General features: G+C 39.2%; 1 protein-coding gene across 3 annotated transcripts in view; it reads right to left on the minus strand.

The window, feature by feature from the left end:
• Window positions 1-13,618, minus strand: part of LOC127569985 (collagen alpha-1(XXIII) chain-like) — a 119,851-nt gene that overhangs the window by 19,727 nt on the left and 86,506 nt on the right. For all 3 annotated transcript variants that reach the window (XM_052015122.1, XM_052015123.1, XM_052015121.1), the window contains exons 6-8: window positions 9,850-9,894; window positions 1,533-1,622; window positions 1,141-1,221 (exon numbers count right to left, since the gene is read on the minus strand). In XM_052015122.1, the coding sequence (XP_051871082.1) occupies window positions 1,141-1,221; window positions 1,533-1,622; window positions 9,850-9,894 (216 nt within the window). The remainder of the gene's footprint in view (window positions 1-1,140; window positions 1,222-1,532; window positions 1,623-9,849; window positions 9,895-13,618) is intronic.

Genomic DNA, 13,618 nt, shown 5'->3' on the forward strand with positions numbered 1-13,618 from the left:
GGAGGACAAGACAGGAATCTCCCCATTAGAACAGACAAGGAGGTTGTAGTTTGACAAAGAACATAGAGATAACATTCACAAAATAAGAACTGGAAAACTAGGCAATTAAAAACATATGTTTAAAAGAAAAGGCACATTAAGCAAATTAAACTACAATAAAACTCTATTAATGCAGCAGGCTCAGGACTTTGGTGGTGCCAGATTTTCCAGACTACCAGATGATAGCCTACTAATTCTTGAATGCACATTTCATTCATTGTTTCTTTAAATCTTACACAGTACAGTAGTCATTTCTCCAGTGAACACTTAAGTTTCAAGGGAGTGTGGGAAAGAGAAGCAGGTAAGTTACAAGGGAGTGCAGTCAACAGAAGCAGGTAAGTTTGCCCATTATTGTGTGCTAAATGCCAACACACCCTTTCGATTGCTTCATGATGCATCAGTAAAATGATGGAAGCCATTTGGGGGATGTGCAATGATTGCATGCTTGATTGAAGGACTGCTCTGTGCAAAGGGAGGTGAGCGGATGGATTTCATTTTCTCCTGTGTGAGGTACTTGTGAGACTGCACAATTAAGTACCTCAAGGAAAAATGTGGCTGGTGTGTCTAACAATAAGTGGACCATTTTCATTTTGGTTCTTATTCTCCTGCTCCTCCTCTTCTTCAATGCTTTCAACATGAGGAGATGACTGTTAAGCTCCTAGATTATTCTCTACCTCTGTTCCTCTCCCCTGTGCATCACACCATTATAATTCTCAATATCCTTGCAGGCAAATACTGTTAGGGCTTCTGAGGTGCACATTTCAGCAGGGTGATGGCTTATACAATGGCATACCTCGTGGTCATATGGTCACCAGCCAAATGCCCACTGTCAAGCCTGGAATATGGCACACTGCAGATGGATTTGTGTCGTGTGTGAAAATGTTACAATTTTTATGTGCCTACCCATGCCATCCAATTCCACAAGTTAAAATTCTCTTCATTGAATTATTGTCAAATTAAACGTGCAAATGCTTATGAACCCAAGTCATCAGTTCCTGTGTTAACTATTCTACCAAAATATCATAATAATGTTAAGATGAAACTTTGTTCCAATAAAGCTCAGTTTTTCCCATCATTAAAGATTGATATTTGTTCACATACCTGTACACCAGGGAATCCTCTATCACCTTTTTCACTCGCATCACCTTTTTCACCTTTACTACCATTCAAACCTGGTTCACCCTAAACAGAAAGCAGAAATAGCCTCATTGATTTACTGCATTGGCCACAGCTTTGAAAACAGTGGGACTGCAATTAGATAATGCTTCTTAGTGATTTTAGGAATGATACACATCAAGACTCAATTTTAGGACAGAAAGGGTGAACATGGACTATCATTAGAGAATAACAGAGTTGGAAATACAATTGGTTTGTGTGCTCAACGGTGCTTTCTATACTTTCTGTTTAAGAAATGTCTTTCCCTTTGTTAGTTACTCAAGCTGAAATTATACAGTCATTCTTGGGAAATGGAAGACATTCAGATAGATACTTACAGGTGGACCAAAGGAACCAGTTTCTCCTTTGTCGCCTTTCTGTCCTGGAATTCCTGGGAGCCCCGACTCTCCTTTACGACCCACTATACCCTAAAATATAAGTATCAATACTCAAAAAACACAACACCTGAAATGGAAAGTCATATTTTAACACCTTCACAGGGAGGGCATATAAATATCAAGAACACTGAGTAGGAATTTTTGGTTTAGATCAAAGAATGCAAAATAAGTCACAAGTGAGCTACTTTTGGATTTGACCTTCATATAAGTTCTGCAGAGCACTTGCATGCACCAAGTGCCCACAGATAACTGGCCTACTGGTAAGTTGAGTTGTTTGTTGTCGAGGTGGGGGAGTGGTGGTGTTGCCTATTGGTAAGGGGGACTGATATTAGGAAGGGAAAGAAAACAGGCTCTCAGCAGGCTGGAAGATGTTTGTGGGTCTAGGAGAAACAATTGAAAGACCCAAGAGTGCATGAGGAAACATGCAATAAATCCTGGAAGGTCAGCAGATAGCTTCTCAACTCCTGTAGCTTCAAGGCTATTCTGTGCCTGGGAAGGATCAGACACTTCTTTCACTGGCTTAACTTCTGACCAGTCAGGGTCCCTAATGGCCCCTTGCAAGTGCTGTTGAGTTTGTCAATTACCCTGAACCCACAATTTCTAATGCCAGGCTTCCTGCTGCATTTCTGTCAGTGGAGCAGGCCCCCTGGAAATTCAAATCACTCATGTACCATTTCTTACAATTCTTATTTTAATTTTCCCAGTGGTGTAATTATCTCTCTCCCAGTGATAAATTTTGCATCAGTATTTATTTGCTTTGGCCAATCAAATGTACATGTGCCAACTCTAACTGGACATATTGCAATACCAGAGGTGTCATTACCTAAGTGCCCACATCCATACTCTTATCATTGAGCCCCCAACACTGACTGTCAGCCCCTGGTAACTGGAAAACCAGCATTCTTTTCATTAGTCATTTTGGATGATTCCTCACATCAATCAAATGGTGAATATTCCAAGTCCAAATATGTTTATAGGTAGTTAACAGTAATGTCAAAAAAAAGTCTACCTAACTGAACTTATCTCTTCATACATCGACACTATCCCACCTCCTCTTGTCCAGTCCCTTCCCACCTACATACAGGATACCTCTCATACCCTGTACCATTTTGACAACTTTCAATGTGTTGGATATGGGACTGCTGGGGTGAAAGGTGAGGACCAAGGGAACTCTATTGCTGTTCTGCCTGGGTGGGGGCGTGTCAGAACAGACATGAGGGAAATTAAGGAAATATGCATGAGAGCTCAGTCAACTATGACAGAGGGGAGGCAAAGCTTCTGAAAAAGGAGGACATCTCAGAAGTTCTAGAGCAGAAGGCCTCATCTTGAAAACAGATGTGGCAGAGATGGAGAAATTGAGAAAAGGAGATGGCTTCTTTACAGGAGGCAGGATGGAAGTATAGTTGAGGTGGTTATGGGAGTCGGTGCATTTATAAAGGATGTCAATGGAAAGTCTGTCTCCTGCGATGGAGACTGAGAGATCCAGAAAAGTAAGAAGTGTCAGAGATGGTCAGGATGAAATTGAAGGCAGGGTGAGTGTTGGTGAAGAAGGTGATGAGGTTGACAAGTTCTGCACGAGTGTAGGAGGAAGTACTGATGCAGTTATTGATGTAGTTGAGAAGGGGTTGGGGGAAGAGCTGGAATAGACTTGGATCAAGGACTGTTCTATGTAGCCAACAAAAAGACAGGCATAGCTAGGGCCCATGCAAGTGCCCATGGCTATCCCTTTGTTCAAGAAAGAAACAGAGGACACTGAGACCTTCCTGATGGAGGTGTATAGAGATTGGCATTGGTGCTTTAGGGCCTAAAGGAGCACAGATGCTACATTTACCTCCTAAAGTTATGGGAAAGGAAATGAACATTTTGAGAGTAGAACTAAAAATTATGAAGGGTCAGGAAGTCATTTTTATCCATCCCATCAAAGTTTCTTTGAAATAACAATGCAGTACTGAGCATTGCTCTGGTAATCATGCTAAGAGCAGGGGATAGACAATAAGAAGTCAAAATGCCATTATGGTACAATAGGGTGAACTCTTCTGAGGCTTGGGAAAATGAGGTCTAATTCATATCCACACTACAGCCTGACACATTATCACCATGATCTTGCTGCAGAATGGGAAAAGTAGTCCATTCCTTAAATGGTTAATCTTCAGGAGCACTGTAAAAATCATTCCTAACCTACGGTATTTGAATTCCTGTGAAGCCTGGGGGACCTGGAGGACCCTTGACAAATTGCATGTGCATCTTGTAGAGTTTTCCTTTGATCGTCTTCCAGTCACAGTGCACTGGTGGAAGAGAAAGTCAATGTTTATGAAAGTCAATGTTTATGGAAGTCAGTGTTTATGGTGTCAGTCAAATAGGCTACTTTGTCCTGGATTATGCTTAGCTTTTTGTGTTGTTTGATTTGTACTCATCTAAACAAGTGGAAGAGTATTCTATAATTTGATGACAGAAGACGAGTCAAGCACAGCAGAATGGGTGCCCTATAAGTCTCGCTTTTGGCACAGTACTTATGTGGTTGCTTCAGGGAGGATTCTGAATTGACCAACAATTACAATCATCTTCCTTTGTAATAGGCATAACTCTACCAAGTATAGGAGCTTTCTCCCTTGATTTCCATTGACTTCAATTTTAATAAATTCTTTTGACCTCAAGAGCTGTCACTCTCTGATGGATTGGATTTTTATTTTTTTCTCTTTTCCTCCACCTCCTCTTCCTTCCACTAGATGCACCCCCACCCTCACCTCCCCAGGGGTTGAGGATGACTTGCTGGCACTCCAGTAAACTCTGGGTTTTGGAATGGCCAAAGAGTCCTGCACATGATCCGCAGACTCTTTTACAGGTAGACGAGTGGGTGCTTTGGGATGCTGTGCCCACCTGATGTTTATGCATGGCAACTGCATGCTCCTGTCATAGATTCAAGGTTATAATGAAGCTAAAATGAAGTCTGGACCTGAATGGTCCTGGAAGAGCTCAAACTGCACATTGGTGAGCAAGTGCTGCTCGATAGCACTGTTGATAATGCTTGTTGATGAAGGGTGGGGAGGTAATTGATCAGAGTGAATTTTTGCTGCTTTGTGTGAACTGTACTTTCCACTTTGGCCAGTAGATGGCAATGTTGTATCTTGGCTAGAGGTTCATTTAGTTCACACAAGACTTCAGTGTCAAGCCAAGATGATTTTTGGGCCTGAGCCTTTGATGCATCCAGTGTTGTCAGCAGTTTCTTGATAACACGTAGAGCAAAGCAAATTGGCTAAAGATAGGTTTTTCTCATGGCAGGGACATCAATGAACCAGAGATGACTGCAACTGCTTTAGCCTTCCCTTTTGATCATATGCTGGTTTCTGCCATCATTGAAGATGGGGACATTCACAAAGCTTCCTATATGTGTTCTTTAATTTGAGAACCTACTTGGCAAACCTGGGTCTAGCCTTTTACAAATGAGCCATTTGTACCTTTTTTTTTGCAGCTGGAGTATTTCACAGGTCTAAACTAGTATACCTGTGATGGATGATCTCTGTTACATTAGTAACAGCTACTTCTGCCAGTCTCGCTTTTCACACCAAACTCACTGACGTGACTTGGGCTTAGCATCAGAACTGCTGCCTTGGCTATTGCTGTTTGCCTAAATATAGCAATGACATTGATATTTGGCTCTGACTGAATTTTTTTTTAGCATTTTCGGAACTATCACTGGGGCAATTTCACACTGAAATGTTACATTTTGTACACTTCATAATTTACATTAAACTTGCATGTCTGTTAAAGCACACAGGAATCTGGCCCAAGGCACTGGATTCAGGAAGGAATAAAAGCCATTGTAATGAGGCAGATTCTTCAGCAAAACTGTATAATCATTAATGGTCTCAACTGGCCTTTTGTTTCTGGTTCCAAATTTGTAGTTTTCTATGATCTCAGAAAGTGCTGAATTAAGGTGATTCTGCAATCTCTTTATCACCTTTTCAGATGAAACATCTTTTGCCAGGAGCTGTGTCAAAGTAGCATATGTATTGAAGCCCATCTCTATATAGTAAGATTGCTTTCTTATGTTCTCATAAGGCTTCATTTTGAGCAAACACATTTCATTATCGCCCTCAACCATATTGTTTGCCCTGAAGAACACCTTACATCCATTCTGGCTCATGTAATTTGGAGTTTAGAAATAGGGAAGCATTGCTGCAATTGCCCAGGATGTTGGCGAGATCACATCTGGAGCACTCTGAACAGTTTGCTCCCCTTATTTAAGGAAGGATATGATGCTGTTGACAGCACTACAAGAGAGATTCACTAGGCCTATTCCTGGGGTGAGAGGGTTGTCTGATCACCAGGGATTAAACAAATATTTGATCCATATTCTTTGGAGGTTAGAAGAATGAGGGGTGATCTTACTGAAACACATAAGATCTTGAAGAAACATGAGAGGGTAGATGTCAATGTGTTTCCATGAGTGGAAGAATCTCAAACAAAGGGACATAGCTACAAGAATAGAGTGAGATCATTTAAATTTGAAGTGCATACGAGCTTCTTGTGGAGCGTGGTAAACCTCTGGAATTCTCTACCCCAGGAGGCTGTGGAAACTAGAGCATTGGGGGTATCTGAAGAGCATATACATGATCTTTTGAAAGGAATTGATGGCTATGGGGAACTGACACAGACAAGAATTGAGACCGAGGGCATATCAGCCATGGTCATATTGAATGACAGGGCAGGCTTGAGAGGCTGAGTCACCTGCTCCTGTTCCTACTTCCTTATGTGCTTTATAATAAACAAGAAACTCCCAGTATACTTGGATTGGTTTTGAGCTGTCATCTTGCACTGTTCCTGCTTTAGCAGACACAAAGCTTATATTTGACAATTAGCATATACTACACTTCTGTTTCTCCTGTGCTCGAGTCTGAACTTGAGTCCACTTGCTTCGGGACTGCACATTGAAATTACTGTGATAAGTCGTGTGCTTTCAGATTCATCCTACCACAATGAGTATACAGTTGCACTCAGTATTCAACAACTGGCACTTTGGGCAGCTTCAATTCATTTCCATTCTACCCTTTTTGCTAATGTATCCCTGGTGTTCATAGTCTATAGTGAACATGCTGAGTCTACAAATTAAAGAGCTACAAGAGGCAAATCTGACTTATTTGAGCTTCTTGTTGGCCAGTGCACAGTACACCACATGGTTAAATGGGCCATACAGTGATGTCACATGTATTTATACATGTTAGAACCACCACTGACATCTGTAGGGCTGATGTCACATAAGGCCCAATCTGGTGAAGTTGCATTAGTGAATTAGAAACATTTTATGACAATCTAGTACTTTTATGGACATCCTTACTGTTATTTATTCCACTTTGATCTAACTAAATTAATGTAAATAACCAGAATGTCATGACTGGGTTTGAACACTGGTTCTAAATTATTGCACCAGTAATACAACCATGATAATATAGAATTAAATGGGAGGAGTGGGCAAAACTACTGTGTGATTAGATGATACCTGCAATTTAAAAAAAAGGGTGCTTTGAAATCATTAAGAATAGCAAACTATGCCACTAAACTGCCTTGATCACTTAATGTAGAGTTTCAAATTTTAAGGCACATATATGCATACTTGACCAGATGCAAGATTAGAAGTAATGACACAAGAATATAGCCTCATTTAAACTGCAATACATAATTTGGTATTTTGGTTGGGATGCTTGGATAGCAAGTCAAATTTGGCATGTCCCCTTTGATACTCACCAATTTTTACCGATGTACCATAGAAAGAATCCTATCTGGATGCATCATGGCTTGGTATGGCTCTGCCCGTGACCACAAGAAACTGCTGAAAGTTGTGGACACAGCTCAGCACATCACAGAAACCAGCCTCCCCTCCATGGACTCTGTCTACACTTCTCACTGCCTTGGTAAAGCACCCAGCGTAATCAAAGACCCCACCCACTCCGGACATCCTCTCTTCTCCCCCCTCCCCTCTCCCATCAGGCAGAAGACACAAAAGCCTGAAAGTACTACCACCAGGCTCAAGGACAGCTTCTTTCCTGCTGTTATAAGACTATTGAACTGTTCCCTCATACGATAAGATGGACTCTTGACCTCACAATTTACCTCGTTATGACCTTGCACCTTATCATCTGCCTGCACTGCACTTTCTCTATAACTGTTACATTTTATTCTATATTCTGTATTGTTTTACCTTGTACTACCTCAGTGCACTGTGTAATGAATTGATCTGTATGAACAGTATTCAAGGCAAGTTTTTCACTTACCTTGGTACAAGTGACAATAATAAACCAAATCCAATAAACACAATGAAGTAAAATATATTTCATTAAAATAAACCTCACAATTTTATATCTCCTAATTCATATTTATTGTGAAGTCACTACCTGGAGTGCTTCCTGAATTTTTCCATCATAGCCTACTACCTCTGTTGTTCCTCGTTCACCTTTTTCACCCTTCATAGAAGTTTGTACATCAGGAGTGGTGTTCATTAAACAGTATGGAAAAATCAATTTAAATCATGAAGCTCAAGCATGGTTGAGATAGTCTCAAAGTCTCTGTGATCAGGTGGCTCAACAAGAGCAAGAAGAAGAAGTGAACCAAGCACAGCAACATAAGGGTAGTGGAGGAGTTTCAAGAGGACATGGGGCCACAGTAATGCACATCTCATATCTCCCTCTGTGTATCTGCTGGCCTATTGGCTTCCTTCATGCCAGGAATGCATCCAGCACACAACAGGCAATCAGTGACTTTTCACTGGTTGATGAGGTCCAGCTGCTACCTTTGGCTCTTATGAGAAATGCCTGGAGTACTAATTGGTTATGTAAGTGAGCTGACCTTTGATTAGCATGCAAGACCAGCTGTTTCTCACACAGGCTTAGCACAATATGCAGGGAGAATATCATTAGCCTATTCTGTGCTGCACTTCAGGATTAACCTTCTGAAGAATCTTGCTGCGGAAAAAGATGTTTGAATGCATTGCCTGATAGGGTTGTGGAAGCAGATTCAATAATTTTCAGAAGGGTACTGGATAAATATTTGAGAAGGATATCAATTACAGATCTTTGGTAAAGAGCAGAGAAGCAAATCTAATGGGATATATCTTTCAGATAGACTGATTTTGATATAGCAAACACAGAAAAAGATGTTTTCTGTATTAGAAGAATAACATGGTTTATGTTTCCCCATATCATAATATCATAGTGTATTCTCAACATATGATATAGTCTGCCCATAAAGAAAAAACTGCATCGCTGCAGTAATTTGTCATGATCTTAGGATCCCTTTAATCCTATGATGTCCTTCTGAGTGCAGTAACTATTGTAATGTAGGCAATTTAACAGCCAATGAAGTATTAATCTATGATTCAACAAAATGAATCTATGTTCAGGGTTTTCTGTCCTGAAATTTCAAAGACCACCATTCCAAATGTCTGTTTCAACCAAGTGTCAGCCTTGAATTAATAGTGGGACCTGTCCTCTGTGTTTGAAGTTGTTCGTTTAAATCATACTACACAGAATTGAACATCTTATGGTAGCTGACATTTTAGATAGCGTTAATGTTGCATTACTGGGAATGCTGTCTTTGTGCTTTAAACCAACGATGCATTGTTTTCTTGGCTGAATGCGACTCGTCCCATTGGAACAATTCAAAGAAAAACACAGGGGCTTCTCCATTGTGTATTGACTAACTACTTATCCTTTAACATCACAACTTTTGAACAAACAGGTTTTCACACTATTATTTGAATAAATTTCCTGTCTGACATTTCTTACATTATTACAGTAACTACACTTCAAAAGTACCTGACTGGCTTTGACACATTTTGGGACAAAAGGTAAAATATAAATTTGAATTCTTACATGATAGTCAGTCTTTATAAGATGTGAAACTAAAATTTCAGACTGATGTGACACTACATGTTCTTTCTAGTGTACAGAACACCTTTCTGTGTTTCAGCCGTAACAGACATTATTATTTTCACAATCAAGTCAATTGCTAATTAACAACACCCACAACAGAGGAAGCCTTCTCCCTTTAATAACTTAAAGATGTCAGAAGATTTAGAACACTGAAGTCAGCACTGAGCAGCAGAAAGGATTGGATAGGAATGTATGGTTAAGCTCAGTGATGTCACATGCCGTTAGAAAGAAACAAGTACACAGTTAATAATTACAGATTGTTTTTCTGACAATTTCTTCCAGTTTTCTCAATAATTCTGAAAATGAACGTAGTCAAAAGAACTATTACTTACATTCAATCCTGGAGGTCCACTTTCACCTTTCTCCCCAGGTTCACCCTAAAGCATATTTCATAAGATCTTTATTAAAATCTATGGACTGCAGATTTAAAATTAAATACAACCATAGTGAAATATAATCAAACCGGGCCTGGCCCCTGCCCAGACTCACTATCCATGGTTCATGGATCTTTCCTGGATGCAGAAGGCTGAACAACATGAAACTAGCACCTAAAAGCCTCTGACAGGCAAGTAGGATGAACGAATTTAAAAAGCATTCAAATAAATGGAAATAGTTAAAGAAATAAATTTCATTAAAACATTGTAAAATGCCAAGGAATAATTCTTATAAACATTAAAAATACCCACTTACCCACACTTATCTTTAATTCAGTAAATTATGTACAATGACAATCAAATCATGTACAAATCTTTACGCCTTTCAGAAAGCTATTCTTGATAAATCTCCATTTGAAACTGAATCTAAAACAGTAATTATATTTGTTGCCACATTTTTTGTTTGAAGTGCCAAAATTAATTTATTTGGTTCCTTTGTGAAAACTCTGGCTTTTCCAAACAGGTAGCAACCAGTGTTGCTTCTACTGAACCTTTAACATAGCAAAATATCCTGAATACTTTACAAGTAAAGATGGGATATTGGGCAGAGTATTAAAGGAGACCAAAATTGTGATTGAAATAGTAGGTGTTGAAGAGGCCTTTGAAAATAGAGAAAACTGAAAATTTAAGGTTCTGCCTCCTTTGGTGGAATTAGGACTATATATGAAAGGATGGAAAGTATCGGCTGGGATATGGTCCCAGGGAAGATGACACAGGTATCATCAGGTGTTCCAAGGCTATAAAGAAATTAATAGACAAGGACAATGTTATTGAAATCAATATCGTTGGTTTTGGGAAGCCAACAGAGTTTGGGAGAATGTGATATAGTGCAGCTACTGTGAGATAGGAAATGGGGAGAATTGGTTCAACTCCCACTTCTACGATCATTTCTGTGTTAACAAAATAACGGAAGTGAACTTGACCAAGTAGACTGACACCTGTCTGCAATCCCACCCAAGCCAGGTAATCAAAATTAGGAATTCACCAAGGTGATTACTGAACATACCTGACATTGACTGAAATCTAGCATAAACTGCAATGTTGCTCTAAGAGGTGCTTCCAGCTTCAAAATCATCTTAGATGGCTTGTTGGAAATTGTGTAGTAAAAATTGTCTACATAAAATCACATTCACAGAAAAACAAATGAGCCCTAGTCCCTTTCCCCCAACCAAAAGAAGGTTTTAAAAGTTCTGATTGTGACCTCTTAGGAACAATCTTGCTGGGCTGGGAATTATAAATAATGTACAGAGTTTTGTCAGTAAATCTGATATGGGGTAAGAAGTGAGCAAAACTGCCATTGTTATAATGCCAACAATTTACAAGTACAAACTTGAGCAGAATAGCAGCCATCCTTTTAGGGCGTATGTTATCATTAAAAAATAATTAGAAAACTGCTTGCTTCCTAAAGGGATTCCTCCCCATGATTAACTTGACTGAATATGTAAGTTAACCAAATTCCATGAGGGTGGAACGAAATATAAAATGTAAAATAATCACAGTTTCAAGCGACCAATTCTTAATCATCCTCTGAATTAATTATAGTCATTGTCAAAACAATTAGTCTATCAGTTTCATTGGCCTCACACACCAATGACATGATATACGCCAATCAGAAAAACTGCAACTTATATATATCCCATTGATTTGGAGCAGTTTCATGTGAGTGCAGATACTCTGCATTAACCCAACTGCAAATGGCTAGGTAATTGATAAACTGTCTGATCAAGTTGGAGGGTATCTGGTGCAGCATTCAGAACCATCATAGATGGTCCACTTTAAGCTACTGCTTGTTGTTTGCTACATGACTCCATCAAGCTCTTCAACATTAAACCCTGGCCTGCTCATCATCTCAACCACTTCTACCCAATCCAGCAACCCCGTAATCACCCCACCATCACCACCTAATCACAACACAGATCAATGCGCAGCAGATGAGATATCAACCCTCAATGTCTGAATGAATCCCCAAACCTTCAGCTCAGCTGCTTCAGTCCTGGTACATGATCCTATCCTTCCAAACGATAATGAGAAAAGTTGAAAAAAAGTACTCAATTTTCTTATTAATGTTATTAATGACAAGGAAAGTATGCTGCAATGTGAATATTTTGTGGTGTGTTTCAAACAATTTGCTGTGGACTGCTTAAAAATATTCTCACCTTTCACTATTTCCTTGTCGCTAGAGATTTGAAGAGAGTGTTTGAAATACATTGGGTGACTTTTGGGGACATTATATTTAGATATTATTTTTAGGCCAACACTCCCACAACAATTTCCAATCTTACCTCTATCTGTTCTTTAATTTAAATCCTTGTATGCAAATTTTGAAAAGTTATTTCTCTTCATGGTATGATTCTTATTCCACTGCTGATTATTCAGCGGCAGGATAGAGACTCAAATTACTACTGCTGGTAATGCAATGCTGGGTGGACCCATGCCAGAAGCAAAATAACATTTATATTTTCTTGCTTAAATTAGCAGTAGATTTTTTTAAAAACATAATCACCAAAAACATCCTCCAATTTCAGTAATGTCACTCCAGGTTACCTGAAACTCTAGCCTTCTTATTTGGGTTGGTGTTTTGTGAGCAGACAGTCAAATAAAGACACATGGCTATAATTTTATATTATTTGTACCTTTAGGATTCATCCTCAAGTTGAAGAAACTTAGATAAATAATTTTAGGAACAAGAGTGTTTCTATGTTTTCACAATTTAGATTCAGTTGACAAAAAATCATATTCTTTCTGACAGTCAATAATACTAAATATACATAGGAAACAATCCATGCTCAGACACAAATAATTATCTGCTTAAAAATGTATTTACAACTAAAGCAGTTTAAAGTTTAACTTATGCAATCCAAGCTATAAGAGATTCAGATTTCTTAGCTTCCCATTTATCAATTCCAAATTTACTGATTAGAAAATGTGGTGAATGATCAAAGTGCAAGTCAGAAAACCACAATGGGAGGTGTATTATAATTATTCATAATTTTAGTGATGATTAACTCTTGGGAGTGTCAGAGTCAAATTAGATTCACGTTGATACTAATACACATGCCACTTCTGACAGACATAACACAATAAAATAGCCTATAAATTTAGCTATTCAGTGTTTTATTTTTTATGTGCCAACCAGCATTCTATGGCAGCTTGAATTATGTGCAGATTTTCAACTAGAAAATCATCATCTGCCACGTGAGAAAGAAAGACAAATAGTTGTTACACATCCATGTCTGAAAGAAGCTTTAGGCAGTTTATTTACATATCCAAAATAGCCATTTTGACAGTTCCCACCCGCTCCCACCACCGCCCACCACCCAAACTTTCCCCACCACCAGACTGCTTTGTCTGAGTCAGCAAGTGCTAGATGCATTCAATTTAAGAAAATTTTAGGATCTCCTGCTACCAAAAATGGTTTCCTGTGTGTGGAATCATGAAGAGCATGTTTGCCCATCCTGCCAGCAGATTTAAAGTATCTACTCCCTGTAACCCAGTTTTCTCACCTTAGCCAGCTCTGCCTTCTGATTCCTTTTCAGACCAGACCTTCACTTTCCCCTCACCATTCTCTTATATCTCTACCCCAGTGTCTGATATTCTGCCCAGGTCTCCATTTCCCACTGAGAATACTGATAAAGGCATCAATTTTTTGCATCCGTATTTATTCTGG

The sequence above is a fragment of the Pristis pectinata genome, chromosome 4, assembly GCF_009764475.1.
Source record: "Pristis pectinata isolate sPriPec2 chromosome 4, sPriPec2.1.pri, whole genome shotgun sequence".
In the NCBI taxonomy this organism is placed as follows: domain Eukaryota; kingdom Metazoa; phylum Chordata; class Chondrichthyes; order Rhinopristiformes; family Pristidae; genus Pristis; species Pristis pectinata.